Below are 22,003 nucleotides of genomic sequence, written 5' to 3' on the forward strand. Positions count from 1 at the left end.
CGCATAAACTGTTATACACATTAAAACCAAACAATGGCAACTCCTGCCTCAAAAGACCACAGACATAACTAGAATCTCAACAGCTCTAAGCAACCCAACACCGTTCAATAAATATGCCCAACTGGAAGATCAAAAAGATAAGCCAAAATAACATGGATGGAAAAATAAAAACACCCCGTGAATATGATGTGCAAAATCAAAACAATTCTGAAACCTTAAGTGGGATAAAATCTAAACTTCATCCAGGCAATACTGATTAAAAAGCAAATGGTGACAACACTGATTCCAAGAAATGTACCATATTTAGAATACATGAAGCGAGACAGGCACTGCTCAGTAATTCCCATCCGCAATCAGTGGCGGAAATGTGACAGGCTTGCTGTGATGTTCCCTCCTATTACCCTCCAAATTCCTCCTCATAAAGTAGCCCTGAACTCGGAACTTCTACTTTGCTCCAAAAGATAACCAACAGCATAATAACATTTACAGAAAAAAAAAATGTTGTTGCAGTCCACAGAACACCTGCAACATATCTACCGTGTGCCTACTTCCTACTTTCATGGAAGTAGACAAAGGGTAACATCCTGTGTTTTTTAATGAATTGAGGCTGCTGAGATTCCGGTGCTAACACAGCTGAGAGCTCAAATTATAATTGTGATTACTTGCAGCTGATGGGGAATTAGACAGGCTCTTCACACTAAACACAAACAGGGTGTATTAATCTGTGTTTTTCTAGAGTCCTGTGCCTTAGATTCACTTTAAGCGGGAGTGAATGGGAGCAACACCGGATTTGTACTCTTTACCGCCCTAGGCCACTGTCACAAGCCACCCCCCTTCAGTGTAGGTAGCGAGATTACCCCCCCTTCCCTCTAGTATAGGTAGCCTGATAACCCCCCAGTATAGGTAGCCAGATGACTCCTTCCCCCTTTCCCTCAAGTATAGGTAGCCAGATGACTCCCTTAATCCCTCCATTTCCCACACTCCCCCCTTTCAAAATAGGTAGCCAGCTCGACTTCACACCGCAGCAGCCATCTGTGTCACTCATTTCTCCGCTCATCTCCAGTGCAGAAGCTTCCTCTTCCTTTCTGTCTCCAATGCTGCCCAAGTCAATAGCCGCTGGCCACAATGCAAACGTGCACAGAGAGCAAGGTGGCTGCTGCACAGGCAGCTAGCAGCAGAGTACTGCGGTCAGCCGCTTGCCTGATCTCTCTGCATTGCAGCATTTGTAAGCCTGCTGCTTTGGTGCCCTTCCTTTTGTGGTGCCCAAGGCCATGGCCTTCGATGGCCTTGGCCTGAATCCGGCCCTGAATGGGAGGGGGATAAGAGGGAACAATGCAGCAAGTCCACCTTTTCCTGTCTGAAAATTTCACATTAGCCAAAAGTAAAAATTTTAAAGGTGTGATTGAGGGATGGGGAGGGGAATAGATAGCACACAGAGGTATGCAGCTCCAGCATAAACATTACGCTGTGATTACCTTAAATAGCTTTGCTTTAGGTCAGGCAGGCTTTAAAGGTAAAAAAATACCTTTAAACTTTTCACTGACTCTGGTACATGAGTGTAGTTCCCTGCTTTATACGTGTTTCTTAGCCACACTGGTTCATATGCATTTATCTTTCTACCACAAGATCATTTTTTATCTTCTCTACAAAGTAACTTTTCAGTACTTTGTAACTGAAAAAAGAAAAAAATTACGTAAAAACAAATAAGCATTTTTTTTAAATATTTTTTTGCTTGTTGGTGGCTTAAAATGAATTTTATTTATACGGTGTGAAAATATCTCCTAGATAAAAGTTAATTAAACAGGGGCCAAAAAGTCTTATCATCTCCAATTAGGTATCAGAGTACCCGCTACAGTCTCATTGCAGAAAAAGTTTCCTTAGAACCTTGATTCTTAACCCTTACAGTGAGAAAAAAAATTAAAAAAAGGAACATAGCCTAGTTATAAGTTGGATTGGGACTGTACAGTGCATAGACATGTTCACCATATCACAATCGCATGATACTTCAGGTACCTTTTTGTAGCAAAGAAACAGCAGTGGGACTGGCACTCAAGCAATTCCGGAACACAACAGCTGGACCCTGGTTCCAAGCAGTACGTGCTCTAGGTCTCATACAACTTAGTATTTCCCATAGAACAAACAGCAGACCTGGCACCGATTTGCAATTTTCCAAGAGTTTCCTTTAATCCAGCAGGTACAAGCAATACATAAAGAGTAAGTAGGTGGTCGGCCTAACAGCCACTTCGCAGGTTGCCCTGCTTCTTCAGGGGCAAAAAGACTTTGTGCCTCTGAAGAAGCAGGGCAACCTGCGAAACGGCTGTTAGACCGACCACCTACTTACTCTTTATGTATTGCTTGTACCCGCTGGATTAAAGGAAACTCTTGGAAAATTGCAAATCAGTGCCAGGTCTGCTGTTTGTTCTATGGGAAATACTTCAGGTACCCTTTCAAGAAGAATTGTCATTCAATTAAATAGCCTAACACTCAATAACTTTTAAGAGCTATGTGCTACAAAATGTGTCCTGACTTCCGCCAATCCCCTCTTGCCCCTCCGGAGGCCTTCTTTAGTTAGCCAATGACTGGCCAATTGAACCACACGTCCATGTAGTATGAGGATCAACAGATTTTGAATACTATGAACAGATTGCATAGGTAAGCTATACTACATGGAAGGTTGTAATGTAAGCTTAGCATTTTTTTTTACTTTATTACTTTTATTTTACCTAAATGGATAGTTGCACAGCAAATACTGTAGAAGTAATTAAGCCTCATTCAGAGTGGAGGCTGAACTGCGTGCTTTTCTAGCAATTTAGTGTTCCATCTGCTGACCGATTTGTGTGCAATTAAAACGTTTTTGTCACCACAAGTGTCAGTGCTTGACACACGGTGTTGTTTCCCATCAACAGCGGTGCTCAGATGTGAATCAATAGTGGAGCCACCTGCCCACCACCAGTACCAAGCACTAGCAAGTGCCCGGCCTGTGCAAGAAAGCAGCTGACAGTTGTTGAATTCACCACCTTCAGCTGTCCATATGAAAGAGCCCTTATATTCATCTCCCTGAATAAATATAAATTCAGATAAACAAAAAGATAAGGGATTCAGCTGACCCACAGTATGCCAAAACACCTTTTAATACAATGTCTGATAAAAAAAACAAAAAACAAAAACGGAATGCATGAAAACAATAGCTCACATGTGAAAAATTCATGGTTTGTACAACAGCCTGGTGTGTGTTTTGTGGCTCATATGAGTCACTTCCTCAGAGGTCAAATTCCACCTTATATGCTAACTTGTCATGACTTGGTGACTTGGTGTTCAAATCTCCAGATCATTAAATACATTAGTGAGGCCCCTTCCCCAGTTGAGCGCATCGGGAAGCAGACGTGCCGATGCAAAGCATTGGACTTCTGTTTCGAAGCAATTTTTTGTGACGTGTTTGCAATAACATTATTACAATGAATGGAAATCACAACGTGTTTGTGTATTTTCATCGGCAACAGTTGTGTAGCAATAAGGGATACAGAGGTTGCAACCACGCCGATGTCCCTGGACCAGATGCACCCACTAGGGGCCCTCTTTCATCAATACTTTTTAGGTTTTCATTGGTACTTTGCTTGTAATGAATATCTCTATATGTGCATTAAATAGTGGTACATTAACAAATGGTTTCCCTCCTCTAATTACTCACCTCTTACACTGGAGATGTCTTTGGTAGGTATTGGGGCTAAATATCAATAAAGAGCTTGGAGCCCCCAAAACTCATACTGGGACCCCTGACTCCTTAGCTACACCACTGGTTGGCAACTATGCATTATGGTTTCACAGTGAATCACAATGCATAGAAGGGGACATCAGACAGTGCAGTTTATGCACTTTCGATGTCCCTGTGGACCACGTTGCTCCATGTTCCTGCAAATGAGGTGAGAATCCTGATCTGTGAGGCCTTACACACGTAATGCATTACACTATATATATCTCCAATAGTTGAATGAACTGCCCACGTGATCCCTTTTGACCCCCATCTTCCTAGGGAGTCACCCTGTCCAATTGTGTTATTTCATTCAACAAGGCATCTGCTCCATTTATCACAAATCAGAGAGCCATGAGACATCAATGACCATGTCTAGGTAACAAAATTATGTAAATATATTATGGAATATGTGCAAAATTATAAACAAAATAGTTAAAAATAAGAGTCTATCATCTTAAGCTTATAACCTTTACTGAAAATGCACAATAGTTTGACTTCAAATTCACCAGATTTTCCTCTTTTTATCTTGTCTACAGCATGCAAAAGGAAAGAGCAAGAGCAAAGCAAAGCCGAAAGAAACCACGTGCCTAAACGGCACCGCCTGGTGTTCACCGACATCCAGCGACGCACACTGCATGCAATTTTTCATGAGAACCAGCGGCCCTCCAAGGAGTTGCAAATCACCATTGCGCAGCAGCTGGGCCTAGAGCTTTCCACTGTTAGCAACTTCTTCATGAACGCCCGTAGGAGGAGCTTGGACAAGTGGATGGATGAGGGTCATGGACGTCCACCTTCCTCCTCTGGCTCTTTAACTTCCAAAGGTGGCTCTGCCATTGCTTGCACCAAAGCATGAGAAGATGCCTATCGCACTATAAACCAAAGGTAGTACCCACTCAGCCTTCATAGTCATCACTTCACCATATTTTGGGACACCATAACAAAGAACATTGACCTAAAGGTGTCTCATCAAAGATGGTGACTTGTAGAGGTTTATGAGTTGACTCACTGACTGTTTTTCACCCCAAAATAAGTCATTTTAACTGTTTTGGCTGATGCCTCCTTCACAGGAGATCTATGGGTACAGAACGGTTCCTACGTGTTATTTATTTATTTATTTTCTAAGGCACTGTTTGGACACAGAGCGCACTATAGAAGATACAGGTATCATGTTTATACGCCCCTTTTAATGATAGCTTCAAAGTCACATGACAAAGGAGTTGTTTGGCCGCCAACTTAAGATTCTCAATGTAGTCATTGCTTGAATCCATAGGCTACGTTTAAGTTGTCCTTTAAGGCTGATAAAAGGCATTCTGGACAGTAGTGCCACCTGGCATATATCCTAGCATGACAGATGTTGGTGGAGCTATGAGAAGGCATAAGTCTGTCTCCTCCTACCAATCATGCACACTGGCAACTCTGATTGGCAGGATTGCCTAAAATGGAATCAGTTCTGCTTTCACACACCATGTTCATGTCCATTTGCTTTCAGACTCCTGTTATGCATCTAAGCTGACAATTCTTATATGGCACTACAAAAACAATGACACAAAAATCCTCTACCTCTCTTTTGAAGCTGTCAGTGGTGGGTTGTCGAAGTGCTTTACAATTCATGTGACTGTGAAGACTTTTAGGATATAAAATGTCATTTAACAGCTTAATAGTGTTTTTATGGCAGAGAACAATAAGAACATTAAAACAAGCTTACTGCATTTCATGGTGTAGAATTAAGAGAGCTTTGAGTAAACCAGAAAGTCAAAACGTGATTGGTTGTGCGAACTACAAACTACTCTTCACTAGTGATGGTCATGTCTAGGAGAGCTCATGGAGAAGCATGTGAACAGTTTGGTCAGGTGATAGACATGTAAATCTATGATTTGCTAGTCATGATCATGTGCTAAAGCAGGATGTGATCACAGCTAATCAGAGTTTTGCAAATTATCAGCTGATCAAACAAATCACGTGCTCCTCTATGAGTTCTTCTAGACATGCCCATCACTACTCTCCACAAACTCAGTTTCTCATAACACTATGAAATGCACCACTTGGTTTTTAAAGCTGAAACTTTAAGGTTGGCTAAGGCAAGGCTAGACTATTGCCCACCCCATTTCTGACTTCAGTTTTGGACTGATCTTTAGATGAGGCAGGTAAGACTACTCCAGGGAACCTTTAAGTTAATAATTACGTTGTGGTCACATGACCCCTAGTATTGTTTACTCCTCCATCTACTCTTGGCTCTGGAAGAGGGTCTATAGCAGATCTATCCTTTAACTTTGATATAGCATTTCATTAACTCCTGAGGTGATAGGGAGAGTCAGGGACTTGTCAGTTGAGCCTGTTACTGAAACAGAGAAATACATCATGAACACAATGTAAGCATCTCAAATTAAAATATTTAATAATCTTTTCTTGTATTTAAAGTGGTACCCCACTCAAGTACAATAATCTATTGATGGGACATAATCACTACACAAGTCATTTTGCACCCGAATATCAAAAAAATATGAACTTTCATTTTAAGTCTGCAGCAACTATAACTTTTCTTTAAGGAAACTTGCTGGAAACATTGGCAAAAGTACACAACTGGGCCTGAATTATCCTCTCCCTGATAGTGTCATTGGTTCATAAGGCTACACAAAGCAGGAAGTAAAACTTACTGCATGATTTTCAACCCAGATTGCTTTTCTGAGTTTACTGCAGTGACAAATACATTTAACAGGAAAAAGAGGATGTTACACATCCGTACGTATGCCCACTATGCAGCGTTCTCTGTCCCATCTCATTAGCAGCTGAGAGCGAACAAGGTAGGTTTCCCAGTGAAACATGCAGAGCTACTGAGTGTAATTTGCAGCAGAGAAATCACAGGTATCAGTTTGCAATACATATTGGTAAAATACTTAAAGCACACCTGACCCAAGGCAACGCTATCTAAAGTAAGCATACCTCTATGCATCCTCTCCTTGTTTTCCCCAGTCCCCACAATCACTAGTTGTAAAATGTGACTTGTGGCTAGGGAAGAGGCAGGCTTGTGGGGATGTTCCCTCCTATCACTCTCCCATTTCCTCCTCTTCCCTCCCCCATTCACGCCCTTTAAGAGGAGGGAATAAGAGGGTGATAGGGAACACTGCAGTAAGTTTGAAAATTTCTCTTGAGCCAAATGTCAATTTTTTTAGTGAGTAATTATGGGGTCGGGGGGTGGGAATGGACAACGCACAGAGCTGTGTGCAACCAGCATGAAAATACCATTGTACTTACCTTAGGTAGCTTTCCCTTGGGTCAGTTATTTTTTTAAAAAAATATAGGTCCCTATTCAATCAGTTTTTCTCTTGAGTTTTCTCACAGGAATTAACTTTAAACCTAATCAATAAAATGTTCACAATAAGTTTGATACTACAGTACTCTGTAATCTTCTTTTTAGCACTTGAGAAAACTCAAGAGAATAGTTATTTGCATAAAGGCCATAGAGGCAGGTTTCTTTTGTAATGGAATTATTCTCTAAATACTTTTATCATTGAGGGTGGAAGCTTGATGTTAAATTTGTGTAATCCATAGCACTGAATGTAATGTGAGGTCTCACTTATGGTACCGGGAGGAATTACAGAATCTTGTCACAGGACAACGTGCTGTGCAACCCCTGACTCCTTCCTCTATGTCTAGGACAGCTTTTTCTCCTAGGTGGTATTTCACACCTCATCAATGAAATGCCTTATAAGCCACCAGCAAGCAATAACATACACAGAATAATTTTGACAGTATTTTTTTCACTGACTTTTTGATATTTTTTCAGAGTGTTGAAAAGTTTTTTCAAACAAACTATGAAAAATTATCCCCTAGGAGAAAACTTAGGAGAAAAGTGAAGGTCCAATAAAACTACAATAAGTAAAACTACAAATAGTTCGGGCTCGAAAAACCTGCCCCACACATTTACTTGTCTCTGCAACAAATGTTCTCAGAATCCCATATTGGTGGGAGCAATGCGGCTTTCAGCAATGGGGTTTTTAAATACACTACAATTTCGGTATACCTGGACAATAAACGGAAGCAATAGACATCAAGGTGGGGCACTGCAAGGTGAATTGTAAAAATGAAATTAAGCAGAGCCCTAAATGGTATTCCTAATGGTATTGCTAAGCACTTTTGAAAGATATACCCATCATTTTGATAAAAGAGGCTGGCATTTCTGTAAAGAGAATATGTTTTTGATAGATGGATACAATACTAGGCAATTGCCAGTCATTCTGTGTCTTCAGTGATTGCACAGATTGCCTGACTGAAGTATACAGCATGATGGCCTAGTGGTTAGCACTCTTGCCTTGCAGCACTGGATTCCGGGTTTGTATCCAGGGCAGCCATCGGGGGGGACAACTGACACTGCAGTGAGGGGCCCAGGGCTTCTGGGGGCCCTGCCCCCCCCCCCCAAAAGTGATGGAAGGGCCGCATGTGCTGGCTGCGGGCCTGTGGCTAAGTAACCAGCACACCGCGTTCCAGCACTGAGAGAAGAGTGACATCAGTGCTTAAATGTGGGAAGCAGATGAGTGATCCTGCTACAGCGGACTTTCTATACTGGGGCACCACCTATATCTGGCTACAGGCTACCTATACTGGGCCACCACCTATACCTTGCTATCTATACTGGGGCTGGAACCACCTATACCTAGCTACCTATACTGGGGCACCACCTATACCTGGCTACCTATACCTGGCTACCTATACTGGGGCTGGAACCACCTATACCTAGTTACCTATACTGGAGCACCACCTATACCTGGCTGCCTATACTGGGGCACCACCTATACTTGGCTTGTTAACCGGGGCCTACCTGTATTTTGCTAGTATTTGGCTCCACCCACAACATGCCATGGCCACTTTTTGCCACATCACGATGTGCATGCCCCTTTCTCCGGTGTCGGAGCCATGCGCATTTTTCGCCGCAGAGTAGTTCACGCATGGACACAGGGTGGGGTGGCTAGTGGGCGGGTACATCAACCAGTGGGTGGGCCCAGGGAGGGGGGCCCAGGCCTGATGATGTGTGAGGGGCCGCAACATTTCTGATGGCAGCCTTGTTTGTATCCCAGCCAGGGCAACATCTGCAAGGAGTTTGTATGTTGTCCCCGTGTCTGCATGAGTTTCCCCCGGGCGCTCCAGTTTCCTCATGTATTCAAAAAACATACAGAGAAGTTAATTGGCTTTCCCTAAATTGCCACTAGACTACTATACATACACTACACTATACATAAAAATTGGCTCTAGGCTATGATATAGACATATGACTATGGTAGGGATTAGATTGTGGGCCTCTCTGAGGAACAGTTAAGTGACAACACAATATATAATCTGTACAGCACTGCGGAGGATGTCAGCGCTATATAAATACTAAATAATAAGAATAACAGATCATTAGGAAACAGCTGCACCGATAAGACGTTCTTAGGGTGCCCCTACATTACTGTACTTGAGGCATCGATATCTGGCCAATTCGATCATACTGATCGAATCTGTCGCAACACTGACACGCGATCGATCATTTTGATCGATTTCTAGCTGCATCAAATGAAATCAATCGATCCAACATGCTGGAAAGATTTCACTTAATATGTGCAGCAGTGACGGCGTTTGATATTTTGACAATCAACGGACCTGACGAACCTCATGGCCAGTCTCCCTGTGAGAGAGTCACCATTCTGCTCTCTTCTCCTGTAAACAAGCTTTTTCTTCAAAGTGTACAGATTCTCCATAAGATTACTGTACATATCAAAAGTAGTGGAATTAAATGTTGATATTTCTAATGTATACACCAAAACACTAATATAGTGTAATTTCCTCTTGTGTAAATGCAGATTACCTAAGCTTTCACCCATCTTTGCTGCAGTCTGATGCCACTCATGCAAGTCATGCTGGTCTATTCATGCCAAGATTGCAGAATCATTTATATAATGCAAAACAAAATTTTGTTTTCTTAAAACTAGGGATGCTCATTCGGATTCCGCGGAAATGCAATTTCCGAAATTCCGATCAGAAATTGCATTTGCGTAATGCAAGTGCGGTAGGCGGATTTCCGCCGGAAATCGCGGAAATTTCCGCCGGAAATCGCGGAAATTCCACTCTACTTTAACATCGATTTTCTCAAAAACTATAAGGTCTTTTTGAAAACTTTTTTTTGCATCTTGTTCACAAGATTCTGTTTAATAAACCCTGATTTTTACTGTAATGTAAAATGCAGAAAATCTGCATTTGCCTATTTTCTGCATTTTACATTACAGTAAAAATCAGCCGACTTTAGCGGTTAATAGCAAAGCCCTCGTAAGTCCTAGAAACACCAAATTTTCAGGGTTTATTAAACAGAATCTTCTGAACAAGACACAACAAAAAGTTTTCAAAAAGATCGTATAGTTTTTGAGAAAATCTATGTTAAATTCGGGCGGAATTTCCACGATTTCCGGCGGAAATTCCGCATTGGTATGCGGAAATTGGTAGCGGAAAGCGGAATCGGTAATTGGCAATGGCGGAATGCAGATTTACCGCGGAATCGGAAATTGCCATTTCCGACCATCCCTACTTAAAACAGACGGTACTTGTGGTAATTCAGGTTGGAGTGAGCCTATGATGTCTCCCACAATGCATCACTGCTGAAAATGCAAACCCCCCTTTGTTGTCCCTGTAAGCTTGCACATTCAGCAGTGATGCATCATGGGAGACATTATATGCACACTCCAACCTGAATTATAGCAAATACCTTCTGTTTTAAAGAGACACTGTAACATCAAAAAGTTCCCCTGGGGGGTACTCACCTCGGGAGGGGGAAGTCTTGGGGTCCCAATGAGGCTTCCCACACCATCCTCTGTCCCACGGGGGTCTCTCTGCAGCCCTCCGAACAGCGGCCTGACAGCTTATTCAATATTTACCTTTGCTGGCTCCAGCGGGGGTGCTGTTGCGGCTTTCGGCTCCGAAGTAGACGGAAATACCTGATCTCAGTCGGGTCCGCTCTACTGCGCGGGTGCCGGAACTTGCGCCTGCGCAGTAGAGCAAACCCGAAAGCGATCGGGTATTTCCGCCTATTTCGGAGCTGAGAGCCGCCACAGCGCCTGCGCAGGAGCCGGGAAGGTAAATATTTACATCGCTGCTGTTCGGAGGGCTGCAGCGAGACCGCCGAGGGGCGGAGGACAGCGTGGGAAGCCTCATTGGGACCCTGAGACTTCCCCCTCCCGAGGTGAGTACCCCCCAGGGGAACTTTTTGATGTTACAGGTTTTCTTTAAGAAGGCAAACTTTTGTTTAGCTTAACATTTTAGTAAGAGGGCTTTTTGGTCCTTTGCAGCCCCTTACACACTCTAATGAGTTCTGGTCCACCATGAGCTTGCTGGGTAATCTGTAACTGGTATATTATGCAATGATCTGGAGGAATAGAGAACCTTTAGCATATCAGGATTACAGTCATTATCAGGCCACCAGCAATACCTCTAATTTTACCCAATGTATCCTTCTGCACCACCCAAATAATTACCTCTTAAAATTGTTCCAAATAAAAAAAAGGTGTCACCACCTGCAGGGGTCTCTGCAAACACAGACAATGTAATTATAAATAATTCCCCACCCCAGCAGCATCGCATTCTATTATCCCCTGCCACCCGCTTGAGTAGCGCTGACCCCAATCACAGTGCTGAAAATTCAAAGCCTCCCCGTGTAACTTTGAAGAGGTGATGACCTTTTCGCCTTCAGAAGCCATGGCCTGCAGTCTGGATGTACAGCCGGACCCACCCCAGGCTCTTTTCATTTTATTCCTGACCAGCTGACAAGGAATTAGTGAGTTCAATGGAACAGTGGGAGATGAGAGGAGGCCGAGGTTGGAAGGTCAAGGCAGTCTCCATTCTCCAGAGTCCACTGATCACATCCTCTGCGGGAGTCACTAACCCTTCTCGCTCCAGAGCCACCTCCAATGCATTGTCTTGGCCTGGGCATATAGTGGTCCCTCTTCTATTTATGTTTGGCAACAATAACATATCACAGCGCTTTCAATTCATACATGGCTGTTCTGATTAGCACAGCAGCTTTTAGGGCAATACAGGTGCACATCAACTGCTACCAACCTGTGCAAAAGATCACTGGACAGACAATTCCATCTGCCAGTGTGTGGGGAAGTGTAGCAGAAGCAAGTGCAGTACAGCTCTTTAAAATACATCTGTTCTGAAAAGTAGAAATATTTTAATGATTTGAATTATTTTTTGAATCAACATTGTTTCTCTGCTGAAACAATATTATATTCACTTGGACCTCAGCATTGTTCTTGTCACATAAGAGCTTCAAATAACCTGCGACCGATCACTAAGGTCCCTTTCACACTGAGTCGGGTGCGTTAAGCTTGCAGTACAACATATGTGAAAAGTTGCATCACGAGGTAACATTGTGGCGCAATCATACAGAGAAGCATGAAGTACAATGAAAGTATGCCTCACTGCCACTGTAAATGCACGTTACCCAGTTAACGCACAGCATGGGGTGCACAAATCAGCTAATAGGCTGTAAGGAGACGTACAGCTATAGTGGTGCTCAGTGATTAATTCGGGCGTCAGCGAATTGGAAAAAAATAGGTAATTCGGCTTCTGGCAGTAGCTGGGGCCAGAATTATGTATTCCCCCCGAGTTGCAACAGCTCAGAGTGGGAATAGCATTAACACCACCCAGGAGTTTCTTTGCAGCAGGGTGAGCTGTTTTACGGCTTCACCCTGCACTGAAATTTGTCCGGGGCCATTTCAAATGTGTGCGCTGTGCATTACTGTGTCAGACCCCGCTGCTTTGGTACTCAATGTAAAAGCCCCATCCAATGGTCTAGGTGCTAGGGCCCTTCTCCACTTCACAACTTTCAATCAGATTTTCGGATCAGACACGATTTGCTGATCACAAGTGTACCGTGATTAACTTACTAATCGTGGTGCTATTTTTGCACTGATGATATTCAATTTTTTTGCGTATACTGCATTTTTTTTTTACTGTATTTGGTCAACGGCAGCACAAGAAAATTGCATAGCAAATGCAGTGCTATGTGATGTTCTTGCGATTTACCAGTTAAACGTTTTTTCCCAATTCCCAACCCTGACTGTCACAAACTGCGAATGCAGTTGTACAGTAAGGAGCGTCCACACATGATAATTGTGTTGCAGCGAGTGTAGTGGAAACTGCGTGTTTCTGTTTGCATATTAAAGTTGAAAAGGTCCTTAAAAACCAGCTTAGCGGTATGGACGAGCTCAGCTCGTCCATGACCGCCGCGCTGGATTGCTCTGGCCCTGGTGGGCCGAGTTTCGTAATTTTTTTTTAAAACACGCAGCTAGCACTTTGCTAGCTGAGTGTTGGGGCTGCTCGCCGCTAGTGCGGCGCTACCTGCCGCGTAACAGGCCCCCCCCCAGACCCCGTGCGCAGCCTGGCCAATCAGTGCCAGGCAGCGCTGAGCGGTGGATCGGGACTCCCTCTGACGTCACGATGTCGATGACGTCATAACGATTGTCGCCATGACGGGGGAAGCCAAACAGGAAATCCTGTTCTGAACAGGCTATCATGTAGCTAGCTCTAGGCTAGCTACATGATTTAAAAAAAAAATGTAAATAGTGCTGCGCAGCCACCCTGGTGCAATCAATAGAACGCCAGGGTGGTTAAGAACCATGCATAGAGGGATAAGATTGTAAGGCAGTGCTTTCCTGGTCTTGTGAATGATATAAATGGGTGACTATCACTCTACAGTATATGGGCATATCTTTCAAAAGGTCAAGTAATCATCAGACAATTACAATTTTCTACATGAATAAAGAATCAAGGCAAAAATGAGAAAGCCGTTTTACGTTGCATCACTGAATTGTTTTGTGGGGTTATCCTTTACTTAATTGTACCACTGGCTCCCCCATCTCTTTGGGGCCATATTTCGTTCTGAGCAATGATGCAGAAATGAACTGAGTGACCCAATAAAAGAGTTTAGTGTCTTGAAATTCTTTGCTGCATGAAACAAGTGAAATGTAATGGACTTGTTCCAAATAAAACAACTAACTATAGACTTGAAGTGCTTTGCAAAACTATTTTCTATCATGATGGGGTATTTTCACTAAACCTTTGCACGTGTCTTTGACTTTTGACTAGAAATCAGAGATGGAATAAGATGTAATGAGGACCAAGGCAAAATAGTGGATTTGGAGACCCTTGTGGTCTTTTTGGTAAGATAAAGTGGAGAGAGATCGAAGAAGGTGGCAGATGGGTCACTTGACACCCACTAGGCCCCAAGAACCTGCTTAGGTTGCCTGGTGGATGATCCTGCTCTGCTAGAAATAAGGTGCTGATTCCATCTTGCATGAAAATGAAATTCAAATGATATGCAGCTTGGAATTGGGCTAATAAAAGGCACTTCCTGTCCATCTGTATATGCCCACTACCAAGCTGCATACTGTTTGCATTATATTTGCATGCAGGCCCAAATAATTGCATCTGATTGTCCATCTCTACTTTTGACCTGCTGCAGTTTTCCCTTAAAGAGCCTGCTCTATCTCAAAGTGTTTACTGAAAGTGACTGCTGACTCCTATCCATAGTTCAGTTATCTCTGCCCTCAGCGTTTTTATTTCATACGTTTTACCATTAATGAAGGGACAGCAAGGTCTTGCTCACTATATAAGCATTGCTGCACTTGGTAATGCATATGGTATTAGGTGGATGTCAGGGCATACATATATGAGATGCGATATGTCCTGCTACTGAATTGCACTGCAGGAAATACTGCATGGCAGTAGTCATGTACAGAATGGAAGAAACACTATAGGATAAAATGTCTTAGGCCTCTTAAACAGGAGGCTGAACTGCGAACTTATTGGGCAGTTCAGGGTCCTGTCTGCTGCCAAGGGGCGCAATTAAAATGCAGCCAAATTACACTGTAACACCATGCGTGTCAGCGCGTGCCACTTGGTGGTGTTACCGGGCAGTAGAGAACCACATCATGTGGCCATGCTGAGATGTGACTCCTTGGGGTGGAAGGGGGGGGGAGGGGTGTCTATAGTCATTAAGGAGCACTACCAAGTGCTTGGCTGCTCTAAGAGATCAGCTGACAGGCGGTGAATTTACCACCTTCTGCTGACCTTATGAAAGAGCCCTTATCTGCCAAAATATTTGTAATTGTGTGAAGCCTATCCTGCTAAGAAAGCTCTAGATAACCCAGCTGGAGAGGATTGCCTGCTCTATAAACTAATTTTTCTTGCTTAAAGAGAATCTGTACTCTAAAATTTTTACAACAAAAAGCATACCATTCTATTCATTATGTTCTCCTGGGCCACTCTGTGCTGTTTCTGCCACTCTCTGCTGCAAACCTGGCTTGTAATTGCCAGTTTTAGGCAGTGTTTACAAACAAACTAACCAGCTTGTGATAGGCTCACATAAGCAGAGTGTGTGAGTCATACAGAGCCTGCAGGGGGCCTGGAGAGGGTGTGTATAGCTTCTATCCAATCACAAGCAGCCATGCACATTCCATCCTGAGTGCCTCAGCCCGACAGAGCCGACAGAGGAGAGAAGCTTAGATCATATAACGGAGATAATACAGCCACTGTGCAAGTAGGAAAGGCTGCAGTAAGCCAGACCACATTAGAACAGGCATAGGAACTTATAGGATAGAAGAAATAAGGATGAAAATTTTGTTACAGAGTCTCTTTAAAGCTTAATATAACCTCACATTACTACCCGAGAAACAAAAAGAAATAAAAGGAAGAGGAAAACTCATGCAATAAGATAAAAACAGGATTAAAGTAATACTGATGAGTATGTATATCTGTTAGGAAAGCATGTGGATCAAAGTTATCTACAGACATTCCACACAGCTTATTGCTTCACAAAACTTTGCCAAATAGAAATCTGTGCAAGGACTGCATCTCCACCCATCTCCAACTGTCTGTCTTTATTTTTGATCCTTCCCCAATCCTGTAGATGAGGCAAGATGATGCAAAATGATTGGCTGGAGGTAAGGATGGGAGGAGACTGTGTCCCTTCACACACCTCTACTGTCGAAACAGTCAGACTTCTGGGCCTCGGCAACATCTCAGCCAGACATAGAGGATTAGGTACAGCGATTAAGGATAGTCAGAAAATTTTTGCAGAATACTGATTTCCAAGTTTCAGATCGGAAATGGGCTAACTGCTGTGGTAATTGGGAATCGGTCTTGAAAATCAGTATTCCACAGAAATACAGCATTACTGCAATTTTTTGTGGGAATCAGAATACCAAGGAAATTTACATAGGACTCTGTAGTATCTGAATCTTGTGATTGGACTAAAATTTCCATGGTATTCTGATTTTAGTAGTAATTTACCACATTCTCTGATTGGTCCATTTCTGAATGTTTTGTGTTTTGATCACCCTAAAGCTGGACCCGGAAATACTCAGTAGTATTGGACCAATCAGAGAATGCGGAGGTTTACCTCAGAAATCAGAATACCATGGAAATTTCAGACCAATCACAAGACTCGGATACTACAGAGTCTTGTGATTGGTCTAAAATTTACATGGTGTTCTAATTTCCATGGAAAAGTTCCACAACTTGTGATTGGTTCTATGCTTCCGACTCGGAAGTATTTGGCCAATCAGAAAATTTTGTAGTGTATCAAGGATGTCGGCATAATAGCGGACATCCACAAAATATAACAGATTCTGCAATCAAAAGTTATGTTATTTTTGTTTAAATTACATAACTTTATTAACAAAAATGACAAAAAACACCTTTCTGTGGAAAATGGTATCGGAAATTCAGATTTCCGTGGAAATGGTAATCATATTTTTTGGTATTCGTAATTTCCATTGAATCGGAAATCTAAATATGCATGGATATTAAGTCATCCAGTTATACACTACACTCATGGTCTAAGTCTATATCCTTTTATAGCACGCCTCATATGTTCATATTTCCAGGACATTTCTTCAAGCACTACTCTATTTTCAGCGTGGCAAAACAGGCATATCAGTGTAATTCTACCTCGTAGAATTGGGGTTTATGAATAAATAGTCTTGACGGGTATTTATAACACAGCTGTGGACTCCTTTTGAGGTGCAAGCTGAAGACCACGGCAACGTGGTTAAATATGTATTCAAAAGTTTCATAAAATGTCATTTCCTTGGCAGCCATCTTGGATCTAGCATGTCACTGGTCGGCATCGCTCATCATGATTCTTAACGAGGTGACAGGAGGATAGTGTAGATGATGTTGCTTCAGTATGACAAGTTAAATGTAATGTACATACTTTAATGAAGAGACTTTTTTTTTCTTAGATTAGATCTTGTCACTCAAAATGGCTGTTGCATTAAAATCAATGTTGGGATTTAAAATGGCTGTTGTGCAGATTTAAAATGGCTAGATACTCGTCTTTCTTGAAGGATAAAGCATCCAGCCTTTGAATAACTTATACCAAAGATGAAATTTGCGTGTGACAATTGTTTTGTAAGCCACAAAATTGCTTTTGTGAATTTGCTCAAGTTTTTTTTTTTTTTTTGCAAAATAGAACCATACATAAGAAAAAACACGAAAACACAAGGTTGTAAGATAAGTAATATTACCTAAATGACCTTTTTGGGAGGTCTACAATAAAAAAAAATATCATGGACTCACCAAAACCCAAATGTGTACGGTTGAAACAAGCTGAGTATTGACTTGATTCTCACAGAATTTAGTTCAACATGACACTGAATGACAAGGTAAAATAAAACTGAACAATCAGGATTGCTAAATGACAATTCATTAATTAGGCTTTTTTGTATATTTCCATTATTAATTGACTGAATGTGCAAACCTTTTTAAGCTTAGCTTCCAGCTAAACATTCAATCGAAACCATGACCTACTTCAACAGCATTATTTATTTCGAAGCATATCTCTGGGTGTTAAAAAAATGTAGGAAGAATTAATACTTACCTCCTCAGGAAAGCTCCCCTCTGCTTCCCAGTTCCCCTCCTCCTAATTCCCAGGTATCCTTTCCCTCAGCACAGTGGTGTAGTCTTCAATGAGTGTCTATGTTTTATGATTGCACAGCAGTAGTAAGTGGTTAACAGCCCTGTATATCAAAGCACCTCCTACTACCCCACTGCCTTTGCATTATCATAGACCCAACAACTAGATGATGTCTGATTGGCCTCCATTTTTTTGAAAGTGCATCTGCATGATCTTCCCTGCTGTCACAGTGGTGCTGAGGGACCTGCCAAGGTAGAGTAAGGAGGACTGGGGTCCCATGGAAGCTTGTCTGAGGAAGTATCAGCATTCTTCCCACAAGTGTTTTTTTGTGGGGGTGCCAGAAAATCCACTTTCAGCACTTTTCTTCTCAAGCTTAAAGTGACTATTTCACTTTTTTTCACACAAAATGAAGTTAACTTCCTTTTTTTTTTGAAGATAATTACTTTTCCTTAGTTTAGCTGCAGTTCTCATGTCAAAGATGTCGCTTGTTGTTCATGTGTAGGCACTGTGCAGAGACGTGATGATAAGCTGGGGAACAACAGACACTAAACAATTATCTCTACAATTATTGTTTCCTCAACAATTTTCTGTGCTTTATCCCATCAAACCTGGGGCAAATGGAAATGCTTGCTATTTACTTATGAATGTGAGCTTTACTGACCACCGTATTGCTTATCTTTAGGTCTGTGTACCAGCACAAATGTAGGGTGCTTTTACACAAGAACTGCAGTGAAGCTAAATAAATAGTTTTTAATTCACAAATCTAAAATTGTTTTATAATATGTAAAAAAAGTAAAAGGGTCACTTTAAGTACAGCTGGCTATTCTATATTATCAGACATTTTAAACCAAATAAACCTGGCCATACACTAATTAATTATCACTCAATGTTATGTTTTTTGATTGATTTACTCTCTAAATTACAATCAATATTACAATCGATATTATGATCAATTATTTTGCGAACCCACTAAAACAACATTAAGGATCTATCTCTTGATAGATCGTAGCCCTCAATATTGATCGCAATGTCAATTAAATACAAAATCAAGTGATAATTGAATAGCATATGGCCAACTTAAGGGTCACTAAAAGCCGACCACATTATGACAATATGTCCTTTAATAAGACTACATTGGCTTGGATAATGCTTTTTTTTCTAAAAGCAAATTATTTTGTTAGCTGCTGTAAGTACTGCTGTTCATATGAAATTTAGCCAGACATATCAATTTTTATTAGATATACTTCTTGCCTCCCCCTCACTGGACTGTACTCCATATATTTCTATGCTGGATGTACTAAAGGTGGCATTTAAGCTGTTCCCTAGTGTATTCTCTGTGGGTATGCATGGAAAATGCACCTCTGAGAGGAAAACAGGAAGTCTGGCTCATAGCTGAACCTGGAGTGTCACCAGAACAGGAAGTAAGACGAGCAGACAGCTATAACCACGTGACACAGGTTGTAACCCTTCTCCTTCATACACAAAATGAATCTGTGGAGATGCAGTTGTTAGGAAAAGCAACATTTTATGATATGATCTGTAATGTTATTATGTGCCTTTTCTATAATACCTCAGTTAGCATACTGGAATACCTCTAGGACAATGACCTGTTGTTTTGTCACAGCTTATCCTAGGGTGACCGTTAAGAGTTAAAGGCAATACCTTATTAGAGGTGATAGTGAGGTGAAAGGCAGTCAGATGTACCTGTGGTCAAGCCAAGCCTCCAGTCTTATGCAGGGAATTTAATCTTAAGGGACCTTCTGTCTTTGATGAAGTGAACGCATGCCTTATCCAGTATATCTCTTTTTTGTGAAGAAATGGAGATGTGCGCATTAACTGCATGTGCTTTGCATTCATCCCTACTGAGTGATGTGGTTATGCATATGGGCTAAGATGAAGTCTCATAGCCCACTGGGTTTTCTGCCCATGGCAAGTCTAACTGTGGCCCTGAAGTGAGGACAGAGTTTATGAAGTAAACACAGCCCCAAGTAGCTCTATGGCTGCACTTAATGTACAGTCAGTGCTGTCCATGTTCCCCTGGTGTCAAGCTCTGTGCATAGCCAACTTTCAACATAGTAGCTAGAGCTTGGCCTGAATGTAGTGGCTTCCTCCACCCCTCTCCACTCACAATGTGATGTCATTTCCTGTCCACTTTCTCCTTGCCAGGCTGTCCATTTGACAAGTGAGAGAAGGTGGGCGGGGAGTGACATCACTAAGTAGGCAGAAAGGGGCAGAGGCAGCCAGGTCCTTGTCTGTTGACTGTGCTGATAGTTGGCTTTGGACAGCTTTTGACACCTAGGGAATACTACACTATGCTAATGAGAACAAGATCACAGATGGCCTATGGTGCTGCATGGGACTGTGCTTGCCTAATTAGTGATTTTTTAGTCACTACATGATTACTTACAAGTCTGCCTGTGGGTATTCACTGTTTTTACCTTTACAAGAGTGGTTAACAAACCAATTTGGAATAACACACTAAAAAACTAAATAAATTGGCTTACATTATTCTAATAATACACATCGGCCCTAATTTACTTAGGCTCTCCACTTCTGAAGAACACCGAAGAACATAAGTGATCCTGCTTGATAAATCCAGGATAGTCTAGTTCTATTGCACAAAGTTCAAGCCTCAGTGGGGACATAACTACATATCAGGACTTGCAGTCTTATATAATAAAGCAGTACTAAGAGCAGTATTGGGTAGTAACTAACAACAAATCAGATTTCACCTTCTAATTGTCTTGAGAAACAAAAAGCTATTAAAGCTGATTACTGATTGGTTGTTGCATATGCCTCTTTGGCTTATTAAATAAGCCCATGTGGTTGGTTGCTGTGCTGTAAAATGGTATAAAATGTGGTGCCCCTTGAAGTCTAGTTAAGCTCCTCCCCTCCCTGATGCTCTCAATCCTTCACCAAATTTCATAACTGGTAATGTCAGGAAATGGTGTAAAAAAAAAAAAATCAACGTATTTCAATTTTATTTTATTTACTTATTTCATGGTCATACACACAGTGTTAAAGAAAATCAGCTGTGCATTTTAATATATATATATAAATATATGACATATATAGAGAAAAAAAAGAAACTTGAATGTTTAAACTTTGTTATTTGTGCTAATTAACCAAAGTCTTTTTGCCTGTACACATTTTAAAACACTTACATTTTATACCAAAGTTTTCTCTCTGATACCTCATCGTGTGATTTGTCCGTGGTGATGTTACGCCAAAATTAAATGTTCTTTCTTGAAAGACTATAAGATGCTGTATTGTGTTTTTATTCTGAAACAAGAAGTTAAAGACTGACATGAGTATAGACTGAAGAAGAAATTGCTAGCATAAGGGATGAAAAAACATTACTCATAAGATGAACAGGGCTCGCAAACAGGCTGAAAAGAGCTGGGTGAACAGAGGTTGAACACTGTTTGAACATGGTGAATAAAGCTTGCATACAGGCCATATAAGGTTTACACTTGGGGTGGACATGGTTCCTTCCGAAGGATGGAAGGTCTCACTTACCAAGAAAGGTTAGATAAACTGGGTTTATCTAGTCTAGAGAAAAGATGCCTTAGAGGGGATCTAATCAACATGTATAAATACATCAGAGGGCAATATAAAAGCTTGGCTGATGAGCTTTTTGTCCCTAGGCCTGGTGTTGTACTTTGTTTTCTGGTTGAACTTGATGGACATATGTCTTTTTTCAACCGAAATAACTATGGTTTGCATTTGGGGTGGACAGGGATAGCACTTGAGGTGGACAGAGTTTTCTCTTAGGGTGGACAGAGTTTGCCCAAGGGATAAAGAAGGTTGCTACATGGGTGGAACCTAGAGTCTAGGAACCTGATTGACATACGTATGTGTACTGCACCAGTGAGTTCGGCAGAGGTTGAGACGAATGATGGCTCACTCTGCTGCCACTCAAATTCTTGACTTAAAATTCTATTCCCCCTCTATGTCATAGCAACCCGGAGGAAGAAGTCATTTGGGGTCCGTCGCTGGAACCCCAAACTACCCATGTGCGGTGTGTATACTATAGCACTAGTGCTATAGTGGCATCTAAGTCAGGTGCTACGTGACTAAGTCAGGCGCTACACGGCTGGAGCTGTGCACCAAAAGCACCTGCTTCGACCTGATTGAAGCCAAAAAGCCAGTTGGCCATCAAGGATGGGCCCAAAGTTGTTACTTCCCTAGGGCCCCATTTCACCCTACTTCATTTCTGCTGCAACTGCAGTAAATATCTTTGACAGATAGTGAGATTTTGGACCTCTTCTTATCATTGAACCCTTTGCACAATCCCACCCCAGAGG

General features: G+C 41.8%; 1 protein-coding gene across 1 annotated transcript in view; it reads left to right on the forward strand.

Moving 5' to 3' along the window:
* The window catches only part of LOC137531679 (hepatocyte nuclear factor 6-like), a 36,462-nt gene extending 31,815 nt beyond the window's left edge, over positions 1–4,647 (forward strand). Inside the window, exon 2 of the mRNA XM_068251632.1 lies at positions 4,288–4,647. Coding sequence (XP_068107733.1) covers positions 4,288–4,604 — 317 coding nt within the window. The 3' untranslated portion in view covers positions 4,605–4,647. The remainder of the gene's footprint in view (positions 1–4,287) is intronic.
* Positions 4,648–22,003: the final 17,356 nt, after the last annotated feature.

Source organism: Hyperolius riggenbachi, chromosome 9 (genome assembly GCF_040937935.1).
Source record: "Hyperolius riggenbachi isolate aHypRig1 chromosome 9, aHypRig1.pri, whole genome shotgun sequence".
NCBI classification, from domain to species: Eukaryota; Metazoa; Chordata; class Amphibia; order Anura; family Hyperoliidae; genus Hyperolius; species Hyperolius riggenbachi.